The sequence below is a fragment of the Mytilus californianus genome, unplaced genomic scaffold (genome assembly GCF_021869535.1).
Source record: "Mytilus californianus isolate M0D057914Y unplaced genomic scaffold, xbMytCali1.0.p SCAF_3, whole genome shotgun sequence".
NCBI lineage: Eukaryota > Metazoa > Mollusca > Bivalvia > Mytilida > Mytilidae > Mytilus > Mytilus californianus.
Window position 1 is genome coordinate 53,611,353 of NW_026262679.1, and position 24,053 is coordinate 53,635,405.

The following is a 24,053-nucleotide window of genomic DNA, read 5'->3' on the forward strand; positions in this document are numbered from 1 at the left end:
CTATATTTGGTGTATGGAATGATTGTAAGGTGTACATGTCTAGCGGGCAGGTGTCATCTGACCTTGACCTCATTTTCATGGTTCAGTGGTCAAAGTTAAGTTTTTGAGTTTTAGTCTTTTTTTCTAATACTATGTGCAATAGTTCAACTATATTTGGTATGTGCGTACCTTGCAAGGTCCTCATGCCCTTCAGACAGTTTTCACTTGACCTCGACCTCATTTCATGGATCAATGAACAAGGTTAAGTTTTGGTGGTCAAGTCCATATCTCAGATACTATAAGCAATAGGTCTAGTATATTCGGTGTATGGAAGGACTGTAAGGTGTACATGTCCAACTGGCAGGTGTCATCTGACCTTGACCTCATTTTCATGGTTCAGTGGTTATAGTTAAGTTTTTGTGTTTTGGTCTGTTTTTCTTATACTATATGCAATAGTTCAACTATATTTGGTGTATGGAAATATTTTATGATCTATTTGGCAGTCACGCAGGTTTTATTTGACCTTGACCTCATTTTCAAGGTTCATTGCTCAGTGTTAAGTTTTTGTGTTTTGGTCTGTTTTTCTTAAACTATAAGCAATAGGTCAACTCTATTTGTTGTATGGAAGAATTGTTAGCTGTACATGCCTGCCTAGCATAGTTCATCTGACCTTGACCTCATTTTCATGGTTCATTGGTCAATGTTTAGTTTACTTGGTTAATGTTAAGTTTATGTGACAGTTGTAATAAAGCTTTATATTTAGGACTATCAACATAATATCAATGATTAGTAAAGAAGGCGAGACATTTCAGCGTGTGCACTCTTGTCTCCTTATTCAACACGAGTTTAAAATGATTGGTAGTTTGTTGCTGAATTTTAATGTCCAGGGACAGATATTTCATGCATTTTCTGGAAAAACACGCGTCTAAAAGTCAGGTATATAATATAAAAGTAAGGAGATGTGGTATGATTGCCAATGAGAAAACTATCAATTGGATTTCAAATTAAGGGGATATAAGGAATTATAGGTAACCGTATGGCCGTCAACCATGACAAAACTCCATACCGTATAGTCGGCTATTAAAGGCCTCGACATGAAAAATGTAAAACAATTGAATCGAAAAAACTAACGGCCTTATTATATATAACAAAAACAATTTACAAATATCAAATATGAGGCAACACTGAGGGCAACACACATAAACCAAAGACAAACACTGAACTTCATGCACCTGACTTGGCACAGGCACATTAAGAATATGGCAGGGTTAAACATGTTTATGATCGATCAATTCTTCCCTAAACTGGGACAGTGATGTAACTGTACAACATAAGAACAAAGTCAAACTATAAAAATCAGTTGCAATAGTAATAACTCAAAAGATTAGAGACACAAATAAATAAAACCCAACTAACATTATGACAATAGACACAAAGCATCGAAATAAGAGTATTTTCAGTTACTGAAAGTTTGTTCAAAGCCAATTACAACTAACAAATAAATCTTGTTCCCCAAACTAAAGTATCAATCATTACACAATCAACGGATTTAGTAATAAACAGTCTGGGAAACGCCATGACCATGTATACCTTGTATACATATACAATCAAAAAGTCGTGGTCCGAAGGTTTTGACCATCAGAATTTTGCAATAGAAATAAAAGTTAGGACCAGCAGATTTTCTTCAAGGGCCACCAGGGAAAAAGATTTTGAGGACTCAGCAATATCTTTTATATATGCAAAAATAATCTAGTTCTTTACTTTAAAAAATTTAATAGACAAGATGTCCAAACAAATATTGAAAAATTCTTGTACAGTTTAAGATTATTCTTTAAAATCACATGGTCGGCGCTTCTAGTCAGATTTTAGTTAGTAAAGTATAAAGAAAAATTTTTTACGAACACAGCGATTTCTTCCAACCAATTTTGTTTGTTTTTACACTTATTGTATAATTACACCAATGCTGAAACACATCTTAATTTTCTAATTAATCATCGTAAACTTCATTTATGTCATCCAACATAAAAAAATCTGATATATTCGACGGCAAATAGATTTTTTGTTTTATTGCTTCTTCTACAGAATATCTCCAGAAGAGGTCCAGATTCATTTTTTTTGACTCTTCACCAGAAGACGTTCTGGAGATGTACAGAAGAGACCAATGAAACACGCCCTTGGTGTCTGTCGTTTTTTTTCCCTTGAAGAATACATTACTTCAGCCAAATGCAGATGACATAAACTATCCTTTATTTATTTGTGTACAATTTTTCCAGGATATATTACAATAGTGTATAATTTCCACATGGACATTTTTTTCTTGCTTACTGATTTTGATATTTTTTAAACCTCCAAAAAGGGCCATGCCCTTTTTGTTTTTAATCATACACCCTTAAAAAACAACTTTTAAGAGTGTTTTAAATTCACAGCTAAACAAAGGATAAGTTATACTAAACATGGAAAAACTAACCTAGGACAATAGTTCTTCTGCAAATTATACACTAGTGCTGTAGTGTAACTTGTCCTCTGGAAAAAATACACTGGTGGAAGGAATCCACTGTTACACTTGTTCTGAAATTGTTTCCCTATCATCCTTTATAACAAGGTATATATAGGTAATTTTTTTCAAGGAGAATTGCCTGTGATCCAAACCCTCTCATATGTATCATTAATTCCTTTTTGGATTCTGTGTAGGAAGGCTTTTTCTGAGGGCGACCAAATCAGAAAATCACTGCAGACACAGAATCCCAAAAGAAATTTATTAATGTACTACATGTACTAATTAAGTATTCAGTATATATAAGAAATCCAAAATAGTATATTTCTCCTAGTAAAATATATTCATGTCATTAGTGTTCTTACCAAATAAATATGCAGAAATAATTTCTGTGGAAATCTTAATTCTTTACTTAGAAACTAAGTCTGACACTTATTTTCCTAGGATAAGTGTTAACGCCAATGGCATGAAGAGCCCTACATGTATTTGACAAAACAAATTTGGAGAATTACAAAATCATGTGATTTTTGCATGAAAATAATTGATAGATATGTGTAAACTTAAATTGTATGATCTTCCAAATATAATAAGCAGTTGTCTAAAGAACATCTGGGACGTCTTTTCAGTTTATACTGTCAACTTAACCATTACTTCTAAGTGTTAGAAGAAAAGTATGACTTGGTACAGGTATAAAATGTGATGAAGTTAAACCAGTTTTACATACACATAAACCTCCCCCATTGCCAATCTAGACTGTATCTTGAAAAGTAAAAAACACACAAAAACACTGCACAATCCATACCACATCACATACTAAACTATTTATTAAATGAATGATTATAATAACAATATTATTTTTCAGAACATCCTCACATAAGATTTAACCCTTTGAAGGATGAATGGGTAACAGTTTCTCCACATCGTATGAAGCGACCATGGCAAGGACAAGTAGAAAAACCCCAGGAATCTGAAGTTCCCAGATTTGATCCAAAGAATCCTCTTTGTCCAGGAGTAACCAGACCAAATGGAAAAGTAAAAGAATTTAATTCAGTATTCCAATACCATTATAACTCTGGTGTAAAAAAATCTTGCGACAAACATATAAATTCTGTATTAAACAGCTTAAGATCAATTTCCTTCCAATAAACTGCTAACTAAAACTCAATGAGAACACTGGAAACATTTTGATATGTAAGCAGTTTACAGTTTTATGAATAAAGAAAGATATATGGGGTAAATGTCAATGAGATAATCCCAATGAGACAAAAACACTACTTCTTTCGTTTGATCCTCATTGTACTGAACAAGTGCTATTTCCAAGAAAGGATAATAACTCATATGATTAAAATCAATGAATCAAATTCCTGCTCTCGGAAATAATTATAAGTAAAACGCTGTATTTATTAATCCCCTTCCGACGAAGTTGTAGGGGACTTTAGGTTTGCACTCTGTCTGTCTGTCTGTCTGTCTGTCCGTCTGTCAGTCTGGCAAATCAGTTTTCCACACTTTTTTTCTTCGTGCTTGAAGATATTGATTTGAAATTTGGTATATAGCTTTATCATGACAAGTTACAGATCAAGTTCGAATTTTGTTCTGGTCTGATGAGTTTGTGCAGAGTTATGGTCCTTGGACTTAGAAAATTCACTCAAATAATCAGTTTTCCGCACTTTTTTTTTTCATGCTTGAAGATATTGATTTAATAATTGGTATATAGTTTTATCATGACAAGTTACAGATCAAGTCCTAATTTTGTTCGGGTCTGATGTCGTGCAGAGTTATCATATGGTCCTTGGACTTAAAAAATTCACTCAAAGTATCAGTTTTCCACACTTTTTTTCGTCATGCTTGAAGATATTGACTTGATATTTGTTATATAGTTTACACCAGGACAAGTTATAGATCAAGTTAGCATTTTGTTCCAGTACAATGAATTCTTAACCGGTAGGGGACTATGTATTGCCATACAATACTCTCAGAATGCTTGTATTTTATAATTCTAATTTTCTTTATGGACATTATTTTGTTTTATTAACACAGGTTACCCCAGAATATGACAGTACATATGTATTTACAAACGATTTTCCAGCATTACTAGAGGAAGGACCTGCACCAGGTATACACAAAACATAAGAAAACACCAATTTGATATTTACCTGGCCTTAACAAAGTGTCAGTGGGAGCTATAATTGCTATCACTTGGTGCCTGTTGTTGTTTTGGTCTTTCTGTTATTAGAAAAAAAACTTTTCCTATGTATGGACATTTAACCAATGGAAAAATTGAATGCAAACTTGGCCTGATAATCCTTAATGGTGTGTTATTTCAAATTGAGTCCAGTGTTCTGACAGATCAACCAACATAGCTATGGATACTTCAAGTAGAACATGGGTAGAATCGCAAAATTTTAGTTATTCCTGACGCTTTTGTTTTTGTAAATACATGAAGTATTCTACTATTTTTTTAGTTCGTAATGTTGAAATAAACTGTTGTTTTTGAATCTCAGTAATAATGATAAACTAGCCAAAGATGAATAACTCTGGTTAATTTCAAGGAAAATCCAATTCCCACTGGTTAGGAGGCATACTAAGGATTTAATTGACACAACACATCATGTTGTTTGAGGTTTTACATTTTAATGAACCAACTTTTTAGTATTACCAAGGCTGTAAGTTTAAAGCAACTATAAAAATTAAAAAAATTTTACACGTGCAATAAAATTTTGTTAAGTAGGAATTAAGATTAACTGTGGATTCATTTATTTTTGTAACATCCAATTTTTGTGGATTGAGGTAAAATGGTATTTTCGTTGATATTTGATTTTGTGGTTTTGCCAAAATACATACCTGCCAACCTCTGAAACCCTCAAAGAGGGAGATCTCCCCCTCAGCTCTCTCCCCCTCAGCTCTGACAGCTGAGGGGGAGATTTTAGGCGAACGACATTTTCAAGTTAAATATATGACCTGTTTATGTATTCATCTACAAAACACCAATAAGAGTGAATAAATATACAGTATTTCTTCAATTCATGGTTATAAACTATACAAGGTGGTTTTTTTTAGCCTTTTTCAATACCTCCAAGTCTCATAACTCATAACATTCCATATTTTGATTTTGTTGTGAGTCTCACACTAAGCATGCTTTCAAACATCGTACAGACCACCAGAAGAAATCTAAAATTTGATTGAACATGATGTGCAAAAAGATTCATTGCCAAGTGAACTTGATCGTAAAAATTGAAAATCTTTCATTCAAATCTGCTTGACATTAAGATTTGCAGTTATCTATTTTTTCTTTTTTACACTATCGCTTGGTCCAGACAAAGACCTCTATCTTATTGGAGTTGACATAGCAGAACTGAATTTCGATTATTTATATATTGAACATAAAAACAACTGACCAAAGTTTTCAAATGATCGGCGATGTTTATTTATTTCTGTTGAAAGTAATGAAAAAGCCAGAGAATTACGAACGCGGGTTATTCCAGGTCAAAATATCTGAAAGCAGGAGATTTTATACTCCCGCGCAGGAGTGGACCGGCAAGCAGGAGATTTCCGGAATTTTGTTGTTTGCGCGGGAGACTCCCGCTCAAAACAGGAGGGTTGGCAGGTATGCAAAGAAGCATACATGGAGTACCTTAGCTGTATTTTGCAAAACCTTTCAGAATTTTGAGTCCTCATTGCTCTTCAACTTCATACTATATTTTGCCTTTTTACTTTTTTTATATGAGCTTCAATGATCAGTTTTTTTGTAGACAAAATGTGAGTCTGGTGTACAAAATTATAGGCCTGTTATCTTTGATGAGTTTTTTTGCTCATTGTTGAAGGCTGTGCAGTGACCTATAGTTGTTATTAAACATCTACATCATTTGGTCTCTGTTTGATAGTTGTCTCATTGGTAATCATACCACATCTCTTTATTTTATATACAAACCTATAGAGAAATTGTAAATTTGTAACTTATTTGTTGAACACTTAATTTCATTGTTAACCTATACCACAAAATCCAAGTATATATTGCTATCCTGTACAAGAATACAAATGAATCCACAGTAAGTGTTTTTTTATTTGATTTTTCAGCACCAAGTGATGATCCTTTATTCCAAGCAGCGGCAGGATTTGGGACATGTAAAGTAATATGTTTTCATCCTCACTCTGATGTCACTCTGCCAATCATGTCAAAAGAGGAGGTACGAGCTGTGATTGACAAGTGGGCAGAGATCAATGTAGATCTTGGCAAGAAGTACACATGGGTGCAGGTAAATATCATATTTATGAAAGGAGATATTGAGAGTAATTTAATTAGTCATCAAGCCAACAACACAAAATAAAACCCCATAGGTCATTTAGAGGTCAACATACAGTCTTCAACAATAGACAAGTGACTGTGCTATATTTCAGACTTAAAACAAAGTGTGGATACAGAGACTACCAAAGGTCTGCTGCCATTAACACTAAACCTACAAGAAAAAACTTGAAGGTTAATAGACAGTATTTCTGAATTTTATGTAATTTTAAAATTGAGAAATGGGGAATATGTCAAAGAGACAACAATCCGACCAAAGAGCAGAAAACAGCTGAAGGCCACCAATTGGTCTTTAATGCAGCGAGAAAATCCCGCAGCTGGTCCTCAGCTGGCCCCTAAATAAAATTGTGTGCTAGTTCAGTGAAAATGGACGTCACACTAAACTCCAAAACATAAGAATGAACTAAAATTAAAAAACATACTAGACTAACAAAGGCCAGAGGCTCCTGACTTGGGACAGGCGAAAAATGCGGTGGGTTGAAAAATTTTATGCATTTATCACTCATTTAACTGCATCTGAATATCGTAAAAAATGATATATTTAGCATTTATACTTCTAGAAATATAATCAATTAAAAATTTGTGAAAAATGTCTTTAAATGTATAGAGTGCTAATGTTGCCAATAACTGGGTAAAATCTCTCATTTTGTTTGGAAAAGCATTGAAATATGAAATTATGAGCATCAACATGCCACAATAAAACTGAAAATCAAGAAGGAATGATCTCATTGCTAACTTCTATTTTGCATATAAAAATTGACTGTTAAAAAAATTTCAGGAAAAAATCAACATTAAGATCTGTTAGATCTGTATGGTATGTCTTCAAGTATTTATAAGAAATTATTACAGATGCAATATTTGATTATTTAATTGAAACCATTACAGATTCAACATTTTATTGTTTATTCATAACCATGATTTGATAGTTCAGAAGTTTTAATTTAGGTTATAAATTTGATAGCAGTTCTAATATTTTTATGTATGTTTTTGTTTTTATAGATTTTTGAAAATAAAGGAAGTATTAACGGATGTTCTAATCCACACCCTCACTGCCAGGTAATAATTGTTCCATATTGTTTCGTCAGAAAACATTTTAAGATACATTTTTCATCTTCATTGAAAGATAATGTACCTTTCTGTGTAGATGGAATTTGTTGCTATAATATTCCATGAGTTATAATTGTTAATAAAAGGATAAGAGGGTCTGGATTTGGAAAGGGGGTCTTTATTTTTGTATTCTTTAAATTTTTAGGCCAAGTTTCTTTATTCTTTATAATTTTTGCCAATTATTCTCTACTCTTTATATGTGAGCACCCAACTATTCTGTTTTCTTTATTTTACGACCATTTTCCTCCATTCTTTATTTTTTGCCCATTATTCTCTATTCTGTTAACCCCATCTAGACCCTCATATAATGTGTACAGAATATTCATTTGTTCATCAATCCTTAAAATAATCTGAGAACCACTTCTCATCAGAATCTGCTGAACAAACCCTAAAAATTGATGGTGCTACAGCGTTGGACCTTCATGGGACCGTCATGGCAATACATACACCCAGGGTGCCATGCTTTGACTAATAGGAGGGCAGCCGTCGTCAGACTTCAGCCAATCTTAATTCATTTCTTCACCTTGTAATGTAATTGTACATCCTGTATTTGATTCCCATAAGCAGTCAAATTGAAACATTCCTGTATAATTATATATTTATAATTGTGTTCTTGCAAATCATTTCATTAAACCTTTTATGAACTCACCTTATTGATTCAGTTTCTGCATTTATGAAGGATTCAAAGTTGCCATACTATATAGCATTCAAATCGTGGAATTCTCCTTTGTATAGATGTAATTGCAAACACCATCTCCTAAACCACTAAATGAATTTCATTTGAATACATATCTGTATTATCTTATACATATCATTATTGTCAACGAGGGGGTTTTTTAACGACCTTGACTACTCATGAGGGTTTTGCAAGGTCATTATTGTTTCTTTACTTATGTCTATTTATAATAATCATTTTATGTCACATGCCCTTCATGTGGAATTCAGCCAAATTAATGTCATTTTTACTGTTTATAATATAGTAACTATTGTGCATCAGTGTTTGAATTCTGTATTTATGTTTTATATGATCAGATTTAAGAAGAAGTAAAATTTAGGAACAACTTTACTTAATATCATCATATTTTTATATACCACAGGAAAGGAAATAATTTTACATGAAAATCAAGTCTGAGTTTTTATGTGTTTGCAAGATCAATGTTGAATCTTTGTGAATCTTCTATGTTAATAATATTAAAATGATTTTGAATTAATATTCAAATTACTAGTAATATTCTTAAAATTTTTTTTAGGTTTGGGCTAGTTCTTTCTTGCCTAATGAACCAATGGTAAAAAATAGAACACAAAAACAGTATTACACAAAACATGGAACGCCTATGCTAGTGGATTATGTTAAAAAAGAACTTCAAAAACAGGTATGAGAGATAAATTTTTTTACTTAAGGTCTGGACCATTATTTTCACACCATGTTGCTAAATTATAGCTATAACTTAGATGCTATGAATTAAGATATTTCTTTTCTGACCTCACTTCCTGTGAGACAGCCTACATGCCATGGTTTTGTGTAATTTTTAAACAGCTTTTTAATCCCTTTGATAAGATGAAAAAATAAAACAAACTACAACAGGTTTGCAAGATAAGGAAATTTCCAAAACCCTCTTATTAAGAGATTCAGTTATCTGCAATGGAAGTTTTCCTTTGAAAGAAGAAAACGAAATTTGGTTCAAAACTTATCATAAATAACTTTTGTAAAAGGAAGCAAGTTGTCTCTTATCTATTTACATAAACAAATCTTTTTTTTAATGCCCCACCTTACATATTAATGATTTGCTGTATGTGCACTTATCCATCAATCTGTATGTTTGTCCGAGTCAGGTTAAAGTTTTGTTTTCAGGTAGGTTTAAGTTTTTGTTGAAGGTATTTTGTGATCACATCAACTTGAAACTTGGTGCACATAATTATTATGAATATAACTTTTAAATAAATATGTTAAGTTAGGGTTTAAAACCACGATTTTGCAGTTTACTGAACATGAAAAAATGTAATAGTGCCAGTGGTGCATGCTGTCCTATGAACACATTATTTTCATGTTTTAATTCCATGGTTCATTTGTTGTTTACCAACTTTTGGGGCACATTGTAGAAGAACAACACCAAGGACACTTTAACAGTACTCTGTTTTGTGTGTCTTTTTTTTCATTTCTGCTGATATTAAGCAAGGAATATGACATTGGAATAAATTAGTGTTGTCAAATTGAACAGTTTTGCCTATCCGGTTAGTCAGGTAATCTTTCGACCGATTAACCGGTAGTTAAGTTGATGTTTATAGACCTTATCTATAGTACCCTACAAATGTATGTTTTTATGATATGACAAATTGAAGTCTATCCTTGGGTATTATAAGGCTAGGCTTTGAGCGTTCCTGGTGAAGTTTATTTTTAATCATCCGATTCTACTGTATCTACTATGAAGTTTGTAACTTCAGATTAAGAAGATGAATATCATCTTAATCTGGTCGAGTTGACATTGTCTGAAACTGCTGATTGTTTCAATTTGAGATGATTAAGCCTGTTACTCGTACCACCAAATATACATTAATGCCATTCACATGATTTGCATTTTACCATTTTTTAGTCTGCATTTCATTTAAAGTATGACAAAACCTTGGACGATGGAGGTGGCATATTTACATGTAGGTGTATGCAATATTAAATCAAAAATGAAAATGAAATAATGAAGTAAATCGTGAAATGTAATCAACTGTTCAAAATACATGCATGCTAATTATGGTTACTTTTATCTAAATCTTGCCCTGAGGTGATAGAATTAAAAAAAAAGTCTGGTTAACCGGTTAGGGTTTTTGGTATTCAATATTCGGTCCTTCCGACGGTTAACAGGTTAATCGTCGACAACACTAGAATAAATAAATCAAAATCAAGCTTCACTCTTTGAAAGAATGCACTCTGAATGCATATTCAATGAAAAGAAAGTATTTGTGGTAAATAAACATGAAACAATGGTTTGAATATATATACATTTATTATATACCCTGTCTGAAACCTTAATGCTCATATATTGCAGATTACCCCTGCCTTAATGTAATTTCCAGTACCAAGTATTTGTTAAACACTCACCATGAAGTTTATACATTCAGTGCATGTTTCTGTATATTCTATGTACTTCACTTAAATGCACTCTTTTTTTCATCTTGACATTAATTTTTTTTACGTTAGAAATATTTTTTAAATTAAAAGTTAGTTTTCAAGTGCACTGTTTGTATGAAAGTGACTTTTTCTGTATCATGTATCATTGAGGATACTCATAACTTTTTACCCTTTGTGAGCCTATTACATTCTTTTATTTGCATGTAGATTTAAGACCAGAGATGTATTTAGGACCAGGGGGCCCAGTGTGCCCTTATGGAGCTACATTTATGGTTAATGCATAGGCCTTTTACAAGGTCTACCCCCAACATTGCTTAGTTTGCCCCTCCTGCTTTCAATTGGGATTAAAAACATCAGATATACACAGGTTTTTTCTTGAATATGAACTGACATCTCTGCGTTGTTATCCATCACAAAACTAGATACATTTGTAATCCGTAATATATTGTATATATATATCAGTTACTGTAAATTCAGAAATTATTGCATGCATTTATTATTGCGATTTTTCACAAATGGACAAAAATGTGAGTTTAATTATTGCGATTAAAAAAAAATCTGCATAAAGAAATATGTTTCAGTTATCAAAATGTGAGTTCTGATTATTGCGATACTCACCCATTTGCATTATTCGCATTAATAAAAACCTCACAATAATTTCTGAATCTACAGTAATATTTTATTAAAACAATCTGTTTTCAGGAGAGAATAGTTTTACAGAATGATCATTGGGTGTGGCTTGTACCATACTGGGCTGTGTGGCCATATGAAACCATGCTATTACCACAACGACATGTACTTAGGCTAGAAGATCTAACCAATGAAGAAAGAGATGGTGTGTGTTCTGTATGTACCAACCAATCAAATCTCATTTGAAAGTTGGTGAACTTTGAATAGCATAATTCTAAATATTTTATTTAGTAAAAAATAATAGGGACATGCAAGAATTTTACTGATTTTTTTCTGTACTGCACATAGATCACCACAGCAAAATCATTAAAGCTTACATACAGGATTTGCATTGATTTTAGTTGAAGTTTGAAAATTCAAATAAGGCTTTGTTCATTCAAAATGCTAATTTTCTAAATATATTTTACCCAATATCAGTTTGAATTCATCAAGGTATAGAAACTGGTCAACTGGTAGAATACTTTAGCTTATTGCTAGTGAACAGTTGTTAGTATGAAATAAATGAAACATAATCAGGGATCTCCATGGATGAAAATTTAACGATGGAGGAACTTTCATCTTGACAAAACCCCATGTCTACTGCGTGTCGTGATGGAAAGTATTTCAATCCTCCATTTCTATGTAAGGAATGGTGAACAGACTAATATATTGCTTATTATATTTATTTCATTATAGAATAACCAATATTTTCATTAATTGTCATTTGTAACAATTTCAGTGTCAAGCCTGCAAGGCTCCGGTTTAGTCAAGAATGGCCACTAGCTGTCCTAAAGGTTTCCAAGTCGTTTTCTTGCTATTTTGGTAATTGTTTAGGACTTAAAAATTGGAGGGATCTTTTTTTCAATGTCAAATTCAGAAGTCATGAACCATGTCCGGTATCAAAGATTTGCAGCATTACCAACAAGAAGTTTCGCACCAGTTTTGTAAAAAGTTGAATAAAGATTTGGAGGGCAAACGGTTACAACTTAAAATGGTTTTAATGACTTTAAACTGCAAATTTTATAGTAATAGACTATGCAACATGCATCTTTCGATTCTGAATGTAAACCAGATGTATTAATTTGATTTTAAGCTACAAAATGAATTCGGAATTACGATACACAATTTCTTCAGATTATCAAGTTGCAGTTAATATTCATGTATTTACTTTTAAAATTGATTCAATAATATCAATAATTGTTGTAGTCGTGTTGTTTGGCATGAAATTATGTTCTGTTTTACATCTTATTTTGTAATCATTTAAAAAGGCTGATTGTGTAAGTCAATATAAAAGCACGTGTTTGACTCGTTAAACTTTTTTCTTTGTAACTGGATTTAAAATTTATTTTTCAATCTAAATTTTCATTAGCATTTGCTGAAACGTAAATAAATAATGCAATTAAATGTCTATCTTGATAAAGTGTTCTCCTGTTGGGTGTGTTGATCTACCCGTACAAGTGACTAGCGATCTTTATCCGGATATCCCTCAGGGCTTTACAACTGTAATCAGGAGGACCCTTTGGATTATAATACAATAAGGGTTATGCAATTACATGCAATTGATTATAATTGCTAAAAAAAATGGCGGCGGCTAGCAAAAAGAAAACAAATTTTGACAATGGTGGGGATCATTTGACGATGGCAGAAGATAATTTAACAATGGCGGTGCACCATCATAAAACAGGTCATGGAGATCCCTGCATAATTAAGATTGTTCTTTAGTTATTTACTGTCTATTTTCTGAAATTGGAATAATTTTGAACTCATACTTTTCAGCAACACTGGTATAAAAAAGTTTTACTTATATATGATTAGTGATTAGTTCTATACCTTGTTTAATTGAGCAAAAAAATAATGGTATGTTTTCTAAAAAAAAGTTATTGTGTACATGTAATTTTAATAATTTAGCGACAGTTTTACATGTATTTGATATACCAGTACTTTTATAAAAGGGAGATAATTTACAGCAAAATCAACGACATGTAATATTTATGTTACACTCAACTATAATCATGTCCATGTAATATTATGTTTTCAACATAACTATTAAAACAGGCAATTATATTTTAAATAACTTTTATAAATAAATTGTTTTTTTGTTTTTCAGCTTTAGCAGATATAACCAAACAGCTGTTGACAAAATATGATAACATGTTTGAAGTCTCTTTCCCCTATTCCATGGGATGGCATGGTTTGTATAATCTTTATTTGTCTGCAAATTTTCCACTAATATAATGGTATGGTGTTTTTTGTAGATACAATCACTTATTTTCTAGATGATTGATCATTCTGAAATTTTAACACTATACAGTTATTTCCTTTGCCTGCTGGAGATATTAAGATTTCTTCACCCAAAAAAGACTTTTCAAGATGAACAAAACTTCATATCTCCCTAAGCCAAGGGAAATGAATTTTTTATTCCCCTGCCTATACTTATTTGTTTATTTTTTACATACATTTTTTTCTTATTTGCTTGCTTTTATAACTAAACACAACATAAACATTTATAAACAGTACCTATCAAAAGTTAATTATTTATTCTATGACAAGTTTTTAAAAGACCGCAAAAAATTTTGAGGTCGTATATTGGTATCACTTCGTCGTCGTTGGTGTTGTCCAAAGACATTTGGTTTCCGGACAATAACTTTAGTAAATGTAAATAGAAATCTATGAAATTTAAACACAAGGTTTATATCCACAAAAGGAAGGTTGGGATTGATTTTGGGGGTTATTGTCCTAACAGTTTAGGAATTAGGACCCAAATAAGCATTTTTCTAGTTTCCAGACAATAACTTGTGGAATGGTGTATGGATCTCTCTGAAATTATACCACAAGTTTCCATACCACAAAGGGATGGTTAGGATTGGCTTCGGGGGGTTATGGCTCAAAACGTTTAGGAATTAGGGGCAAAAAAGGGGGAAAAACCAGGGTTTCCTGGTTAATGGACAATTAAAAAAAAGTACAATGTTATGTTTGGATTACCTCCCTTACACTGCTTTTAAATTATGTATAAAGAAATGTTGTATTGTCTTGAGGTGATTAGCTGTCAATTTATTTTTAGAAGTTACTATTTAAAAGTGTTGATTAAGGAATATTAATTTTAGCCATGTTTTAAAAATGTATTTCATTTTCTATTTTAAGACTTTTATGATGTATTTAAATGGGTAATTATGTTTGCAAACTCCATTGGAAATTTGAATTGAGATTATGACCATATCTTGAGGGAAAGAATTATTTTTTTTGGAAAAGGGGGGGGGGGGGGAGGTGAAAAAAAAATTGGGGGGGGGGGTAAAAAAGAAATTGTGAGGGGTACAATTTTTTCTCATTTCAGATTTCAGAAATTAAAAAGAAAATTTCTTCAAATATTAATTTTTTTTGCAAAAAAAGGGGGGGGGGGGGTAAAAAAAAAATTTGGGGGGGGGGGGTTCAATTTGCAACAGCGTAGTGTATTGCTCAAAAGCAAAAAAAAAAGGGGGGGGTCAATTTTTTTTTTTTAATTTTTTTTTTTGGGGGGGGGGGGGGGGGGGGGGTCAATTTCGCAACAGCATAGTGTATTGCACAAAAGCAAAAAATTGAATATAAATTCAAATCATATAACCAATTCTAAGTTCTTTGACTACAGTTATTCTGTGTCAGAAACCTATTATGTGTCAAATATTTAATTACAATCCAAATTCAGACCTGTATCAAGCGCGAATATTGTGTCCATTTTTGCCCCAACTGTTCAGGGTTGGACCTCTGCGGTCGTATCTAGCTGCGCTCGGCGAAGCAATTTATTTTCTGTTTTGTTTTTTACATCTAAAATAATTTTGAATATGATAACCACTAAACTATCGCTATTTTAAGATATCATTCACTGCATTATGTTCATTTATATAACTGTGTGCATTTTTGCACGAGGTAGTCCTGATGTTCAGAGAGAAATATGATACTCAGAGGGGAATATGAATTTCGTTCAATGTCAAGTAGGATAGTCTCAACTAAATCAAATGTTGATTTCACTATCAATATTAACATGCAGTAGAATAAAATCATATATGCCACTAAAACAAGCTTTAGAATGTATGCAGGGGTTGTAGTCAAATTCTTTTTAAAACATGGATACCAATGGGCCAAAACTGTAACTTTTTGCATGTTAATTGTTACTCCATTTTTTTTTAGTATAAATTATTTAAAATATTAACAGATATGAATCACCTCTTACTGACATATGTCTGAGTCATTCAGAATAAATTTCAAATAAAATTCATTTTGAAGAAAGACTATTGACCAGGAAGAAATGTTCTTGCTGAATGTAAAACTGTACACAGAAATGTTTTTTCCTAATGTTAAACAGTACTCAGAAATGTTACTGCTTATATTAGACAGTACTCATAGATGTTAGTTTCGCTATTTAACATCCTGATACCAATTTCTATGCCAAATTTTATGCATTTGATGTATCACTTTTTTATTCATGATTGATTGATGGCTGCTTAACATTCAACATATTCATAACATACTAATGGGAAATATCACCTATGTACTAGTTCATGAAGATAACTTTGTACTAGTCCATGAAGATAACCTTCTTTGTGTTAGTCCAGATTTTTCTAACTCCACACCAACCAGTCCTTGCTTCTACTTGTCAATGCAATATGTTGAGTAGAGAAGCATTGAATACAAATTTTAATATCTTTGGTTTGACAAAAGGCAAATAAGACCCATGACCTCTAGCACACCAGGAAAGCATATGGTTAAAGAGACTACCAAGGCCTTGAAATGTTTTAACTATAAAGCTCTGCAAGTATATGATATGTTATGAATGCATTGTTTTCTAAGTGTGTGATAATCGAAATTCTGATATTGATGAATTGCCACTTATATGATTTGCTTGCTTTGGAAATGATTCTTCAGATATGTAATACAATTATAATTATTTACTGAATGTGTTTTTAGGTGCCCCAACAGGACCACGATTGAAAGATGACAATCAACATTGGCAGTTACATGCCATGTATTATCCCCCTTTATTGAGGTCTGCAACAGTAAAGAAATTTATGGTTGGGTATGAAATGTTGGCACAACCTCAGCGGGATCTTACAGCTGAACAGGTAATGTAAAAAAATATTGAGGAAACTATTACTTTTATGCCCCTTCCGTAGCGGAGGGGGTATTAAGTGTTATACTTGTCTGTCTGTACGTCTGTACGTCCCGAAATTGGTTTCCTATCTCTAACTTAACCAAATGTAATGAAACTTGTACACAATGCTTATTACCACAAAACTCAGATCAAGTTCGAATTTTGGGTGGCGTCACTATAACTGTTCTTGTCATACATGTAAATCTCCCGACGGGAGTACAATAATCCCGTTTTCAGGGGCCTCCTCCCGTCCTCCTGTTGAAGAGAAAAAAATCCTGTGTATAAAATATTTCATGAATTAAAATTTTCAGGCGCCATTTTTTTTACTACGATGATTACAAATGTTTGTTAATGAAAACAAAAAAACCCGAGAGTACCGAACATATCCGGTGTAACTGACATTACCTGTACACAACATGTGTAGATTTGACAAGGCCAACGGTTAATTACATGTAACAAGTGATAATAGTTTGATTGCATAATAAACAGGTGTCAGCTCAGGTGATAGAATATTAATATGGCTTCTGTCTATGGCACATGCAAAGGATGATTAAAGGGAAATACCGGCAATGATCAGCTGATGATAGAAAAGTGGAATGTTGTTGTCAAAACATTATTGCCAATATTGGAAGGTTTTGAAGCCGAAAAAAAACATTTCAAATTGAGAATGGAAATGGGGAATGTGTCAAAGAGACAACAACCTGATTTAATTAACTTTCAACTCATTAAAAAAAAATGCCTATTTCGCACTCCAATGCTTACATTAAAGGATTTTCATCATGCTCAACAAGATCCAAACTGACAGCAGAAAACATTGACTCAAAGACAATTCACAGCATCCTGAGTATCAAAAATAAACAAACTGTTACCAGGATCAGGATTACTTTATATATATATTGTAGAGTCAAGTTTATTGAAAGCAGCCACGTCAACTTGTACAGTTGTACTTTTTAGTCTTACATGGCCAAGTGTCAAAGACCAGTGATTCAGTAATTAAATAATATATTTCAATGGTATATAGATCTATATAGACAGTGATTTAGCTAAAAATAGTAAAATACTTTACACTGTTTGAGTCTTTAGTTTTCTAGAAAAGGACTTTCTTAATGCTTAAAAACCTTGCATTACTATTGTTATTGTTTGTTATTTTTTTCCATTTATTTATGTTATAAATGTATAGCATATTTCTTTCTTATTTATCTATACCAATGATATTGAATACAAATAAAAGGAGATGGAGACATGAATACAAATCTATACACAAAGAAAAGGTCATAGCGCTATATTTACAAGCAATTATCAAAAACAAAGCAAGAAACATATAGATTCCACCATTGCAACAAGTGTGTTACGATATTTCTCCACTCGAGACAGTTAAAATTTTAATATTTAAAGCACAAAGCTTATTGAGCTCTTGGAATATTAAAATTTAACTGTTGAGAGTGGAGAAATATCGTAATACACGAGTTATAGTGGTGGAATCTGTTTCTCTAATGATTTTTATCCTTCCTTTTCAAAGATTTGCAGAAAGTTGTGTTCTTTATTTGTCACAATCTGGAATTCAGAAGAAACCAAGAAAATTTAACGTCATAATTAAATTTCGACCAATAATTTGCCGAGAACAGATATTTCACTGGTGAGGAGAACATTTTTTTCACAATTGGTTGGGAAATGTGAAAATAGTGACAAAATTAGAGAAAGATTCTTCTCTAATTTTTTTGCTACTTTCACATTTCTTGATCGGTGTAAGAAAAATATTTCTCCTCACTAGTGAAATATCTGTTCTCGGCAAATGATTGGTCGAAATTTAATTGTGACGTCATGAAATAAGGCGACCATGCCTGATGACGTCACATAAAAAGTACACAATTTTCTTCAAATCTTTGAAAAGGAAGGATAGAAATCATTAGAAAAACAGATTCCACCACTAAAACTCGTGTATTACAATATTTATCCACTTTCAACAGTTAAATTTTAATTATTTAAAAAGCTCGGCAAGCCTCACGCTTTAAATATTAAAATCTAACTGTCTCGAGTGGGGAAATATCGTAACACACTTGTTACAATGGTGGAATCTATATTTCTCAATATTTCCTTCTGCAATGTGATATCATTCGGATAGAAAGGCTACAAAGGTACTATAAACACATTACATTCGGATGGAAGGTTGAAGAAAAAACATTTAAAAGACAATTTCTACATCATACGGTTACATTTACGACAAAATTTATGTCGATAAAAAACCTGATCTGAGTCCTAATCTCCTGACCAAAATTTCCAAATCTCCTGATCTGAATTTCACAGTCCATCACATGTATGTCTTGAGTTATGTCCCTTTATAATGTTATATGCAAGCGAGGGCATCATATTGTGTCCCACTGACACATTTTCTATTTATTTTTAAAGATATGTCCAACAGCATTAAAACCAAGAAAAAATCCATTGAAAAAAAAATTAAAACTTGACATTACAATGACAAATGTAAAAATCAAAACAAAATTTGCCTTTTTAATAACACTGAGAAATTATTCACTGTCAATGTTTCTGCATTTAAATTGTGCATTTCTAATATGTATGAAAAAATATCAATAAATTTTACAAAAATTCAAATTATTGTAAAGGTCATGCTGTGCATGTACTGATTTTATGTCATGGATGGATACCCCATATCCTTGTTTTTCTATTACCAAAAGAGAAATCAATAACTTTTCCAAAATATAGTTCAATGCTCTCTAAGCTTCAGTCAATAAAGGTCACTGTGAAATAGACATCCTTAACATAGCTGCTATAATTTGTATAACAGGTGGAAATCTACATTGTATAAGAATATAAATTTCCCAGTTAATTGCTGCACTGGGTTGTATCTCTATAAATCATAGTCATTTGTTTTAAAACAGTATTACATATCAGTTTTTTTCTTTTTTAGGCAGCAGAGAAACTTAGAAAACTACCAGATATACATTACAAACTTAGATAGACTTTTTTATTTTAAATGATGGTAGTCTTTTGTAGAAAAATATTGTGAGGGAAGACATTTATAAAAAAAATATATTGTGATGGCAATCATTTGTATAAAATATAAATTGTGACGGCAGAATTTTGTTGAAATAAATTTTGAGGGAAGACTTTTGTAGAAAATATTGTGAGGGATAATTAATTGTAATGGCAGGCATTAGTATGAAAAAAGTGTGAGGGAAGACTTTTGTATGAAAAAAATAAACTGTGATGGCAGAGTTTTGTATAAAGAAAACATTGTGATTACAGAAACATATTTTTGAGAACTGTACTGTGATATGCAAGATTTGTCTATCATCTTTTGTCAAATACTAATAATCTGTGGATTAAAATTATATTTGTGCTAAAATCAAGATTTACGACTTACTCAGGCCACTTTGATCGCAGACAGTTTTGGCTGTGCTATTTGGTTTTGATCTGCAAAATGTTTCATTATTTTGGTTTCAACTGCTCTCTGAAGTGTACAATCAAGAAAAAAAACCATGCTGTTTGCACTGAAATTGATACCTGTATTTACAAGCACATAAGAACTATTTTCCTGATTTGTCAATAGTATCAGTTTGAATAATTTCTATGCATAATGGTATTCTGGTCTGCAGGTTACACAAAGTCATATAATTTACGAACAGTAGTATATTGTAGTGTTACTGGTCGTATGTTGTACGACATTTTGTGAAACACTTGTCAACTGTGTATTTTACTGTTGTTAACATCCTAAATCATGAATGTGTAGGCAGATTTCTTTCAACTTTTCTAGAGGGTGTTTTGCACAAATGTAGAAACAATTTGAACATTCTTGTTTCTAAAAATTCTACATCAGGAAACTAATGTCTTAGCAGCAAAAGTTGCAACTTGAAATGATTTGATGCTATAAAAATTTTTTTATACATTGTAAATAAGTCAGTATTTCTTGGTACAATATATTTACAGTCACAGCATTACACAGAGTTCTCAAGGTTTTAAAAAAGTTACATCTTACAAGGTCTATCCAAATTATTTTTGCAAAGAATTCAGCTCAAGCTGGTTCTAGGGGCCGTTTTAAACTTGCAGTGAGTTGAGAGTTTTTTTACTCCGTGTTGAAGGCCTCACTGTGACTTTGAGATGAAGAACAGCAATAAAAGTGCTGTTCCTTTGCTTTTTGTTTGTTTTTGGCTGTGCATGTACTGATTTTGTGTTATGGATATATACCCCATATCCTTTGTTTTTCTGTTATTTAAAAGTTAACTGGAATCACCCAAAAATACTAGACAAAAAAAAACAGACCACATTAATCCCCAATACCCAACTCTCCTACAAACAAACATATGGTATGGGTTTTTCTCATTGTTGAAGCCGTACCGTTGCCTATAAATGCTTACATCCACTTCATTTGAACTTTGGTGGATAGTTGTTCCATTGGCAATCATACCACATCTCCTTATTTTTGTCCCCCGCGTCACGCGTTGTGGGGGACATGGAAATACCAGGCATCCGTCTGTGTCCGTCCTTCTGGTCTTGTTAGCACTCTCACAGGTACAATTCTTGCCAATTTTTATATAACTTATACTATAGGTTAATATCAGCAACATCTGCCCCTTGGAAATATAAAATATGTGCAACGCGGGGGACATTGGAACTCTGTTCTTTTATTATACATGTATATATTAAAACAACAACAAACAACAGTCAAGATAGCCTGACTTGATACAGGCCCAAAATATGGTGGGGTTAAACCATTTTTATGAATGAATAAACCTCCATCTTAAATGGCAATTTGAATCTTGATTCTGAAGATTCTGTAATAGTTATACACCGAGGGATAGGTGAGTCTGGATAAGAAACCCCGTCGGCCGGAGGGGTTTCTTATCCAGACACGCCGTATCCCGAGGTGTATAACTAACTTACACCCCATTCTAAACTCTATATTTGTTAACATTGATTATTAAATGAAAAAAAAAAACGATAGCATATTTATTGACAATATCAAACCATGATTTATAAAAATATTTTTTTTATTACACGAAACCCCACTAGTAACCTTTCTTTGGTTATCTTCGTTCAAACTTTGACAAGTGAGTATATTTTACAAATGTCAAAGTTGTTTTGCATATTCCCGTTAAATCCATGTAGTAATATGGATCAGCAGGTCAAGGTTGACTGTTTCGTGTATTCTTATTACAAACAAAACATACATCATGCTCCTGGTATACAGTTGTCAATATGGACGGGTATAAGACGGACGACATTTTGTGGCAAGTGTTGGATCTGGTAGAAGAGACTAAAGATAAAGGCAATACTATTACCCAAAGTAGTTACCTGTATCAGTTTAATAAAGGTAATCATAACTGTATTTTATATCTTACGATTTTATCAAAAACAAACCCCCCCCCTTCTTCTCGAGAATAAACAAACATTCATATTCGAACATACTAAGGGATAGGTGTGTCTGCATTAGAAACCCGACTACCAGACACGCTCAACATAAAATATTTAATATAGATAGAGGAACTCCCTTTTTGGGACAATCAGGGGCTGATCCAGCCGGGGGTTCCCAACTCAAGAGAAAAAAAGGGGGGGGGGGGGGTCCAACCATTCAAATGCATTGATCTTTTAAATAAAAGTCGGGTTCAACCCGCGGAAACCCCAACCCCTGATCGGCCACTGGGTAACCGGGGGTGGGGGTCCGGGAGTTTTAATCCCCATTTTTTGAAAGATCAATGCTTTAGAATAGAGACATATGACTGGGATAAAAAAAAAAGTACCTTCAAGCAAAAGAGTATTTAAAGGATTATTTTTGTATTCCATATTTTGTAGTGAACACTATTAGTACTTTCTTATGTTCATGCTATTTAAAAAATAATCAATTTCTTTTGTTACGAATAACAATGGACTTTGTTTGCGGGATGTAGAAGCAGGGGTTTCCAGAAACCCCGCTCGTCACACCCTGTGGTCAAAATCCATTGTTATTCGTAAAAATAGATCTATTCAATTTACACTTGTTTCAGAAATAGAAACTAAGGAGTATAACAATAGAACTGGGGTGTAATTTTAAATGCTGTATGATCAAGCAACATATCTTTTTATACAAACTGTCTAAGCCTATTGTGAAATCAAAATAGGTGACCGATGACAGTTCCTGTTGTTTAACCCCTTCTTTAGTGTTCTCAATAAGTTGACTGAACCTTTATCATGGTTTTTTTTATTCACAAAATTTTCTATGACATTATATTATTCCATAAAAAACAAATTGGTTCAAAAGATGCTTTAGCCAAGTGTCAACATCTAATATTGTTAGGAAATAATTTGAGTGAGCAAACAAAGGGATACTCACTGTCCCTGAATACTGTTAGTATATCTAAAAACTTTCCAAAATGGAAACCAAGCGAAATATTTATTACAGTCTTCTAGGAGACAATGTCCCTTTTAACATGTAGGAGAGGGAATGCATATCTTCAGGTAGTACTAAAACTATGTAAAGTTTTATTAATATCCTCATTAGCTGTTTTGGAGTTTCACTTATGAGAGACTTTTACCATATATTGCAATATTGATGCAAGTTCATCTCCTCTTTGGATTGTATTCCTTTATGAACATCCTCAGGGTTTTAAAATAGTTTCATCAATGTCCATTTGGCTGTTTAGGAGTTGCACTCACTTCAATATTGCATTAAGAAGTTATTTTGCTTAGTTTTTTCTGTTCCCTATTCTAACAGACTTTAAACTCTTAAATCGAGTTTAACTGTGTGTTTGTTTGTTCCACATTGGCAAGAGGTATTAGGGGAGGGTTGAGATCTGACATGTTTAACCCTGCCGCATTATTGCACCTGTCCTAAGTAAGGAACCTCTGACCTTTGTTAGTCGTGTATGTTTTTTTAATTTTGTGATTTCAGTGTGATATCCATTTTAGCTGAACTAGTATACATTGTTTACAGAACAGCTGAAGCCCACCTCTGGGTGAAGGATTTTCTGGCTGTGTTGAATACCCAGTAGTGGCCTTGGGATGTTTTCTAACCAAGAAATGAGCTGTCAATTTTTCTGTATTTTGAAGGGGCTTACAGGCTTGTTTGACCTGCCATGTTCTATGCCTATTTTCCAATCTATCAAGAACCACAACTCCTGAATAGTAAAAGTGAACATGCTGAAATGTCTGCTATTTTTTTTAAATCATATTGAATAAGAATGATGGTTATGGTCAAGGTCAAGATAAACCAAACCACAAAACCTAAATATTATTCAATATACCATGAAATTTAGGTCATGATCAGATG

At 32.6% G+C, this 24,053-nt stretch overlaps 1 protein-coding gene across 2 annotated transcripts in view; it reads left to right on the plus strand.

The window, feature by feature from the left end:
- Positions 1–20,156, plus strand: part of LOC127734874 (galactose-1-phosphate uridylyltransferase-like) — a 60,303-nt gene extending 40,147 nt beyond the window's left edge. For both annotated transcript variants that reach the window (XM_052244923.1, XM_052244924.1), the window contains exons 2-10: positions 3,336–3,505; positions 4,511–4,586; positions 6,548–6,726; positions 7,773–7,829; positions 9,131–9,253; positions 11,704–11,836; positions 13,778–13,861; positions 16,609–16,763; positions 19,719–20,156. In XM_052244923.1, coding sequence (XP_052100883.1) covers positions 3,336–3,505; positions 4,511–4,586; positions 6,548–6,726; positions 7,773–7,829; positions 9,131–9,253; positions 11,704–11,836; positions 13,778–13,861; positions 16,609–16,763; positions 19,719–19,769 — 1,028 coding nt within the window. In that variant the 3' untranslated portion in view covers positions 19,770–20,156. The remainder of the gene's footprint in view (positions 1–3,335; positions 3,506–4,510; positions 4,587–6,547; positions 6,727–7,772; positions 7,830–9,130; positions 9,254–11,703; positions 11,837–13,777; positions 13,862–16,608; positions 16,764–19,718) is intronic.
- Positions 20,157–24,053: the final 3,897 nt, after the last annotated feature.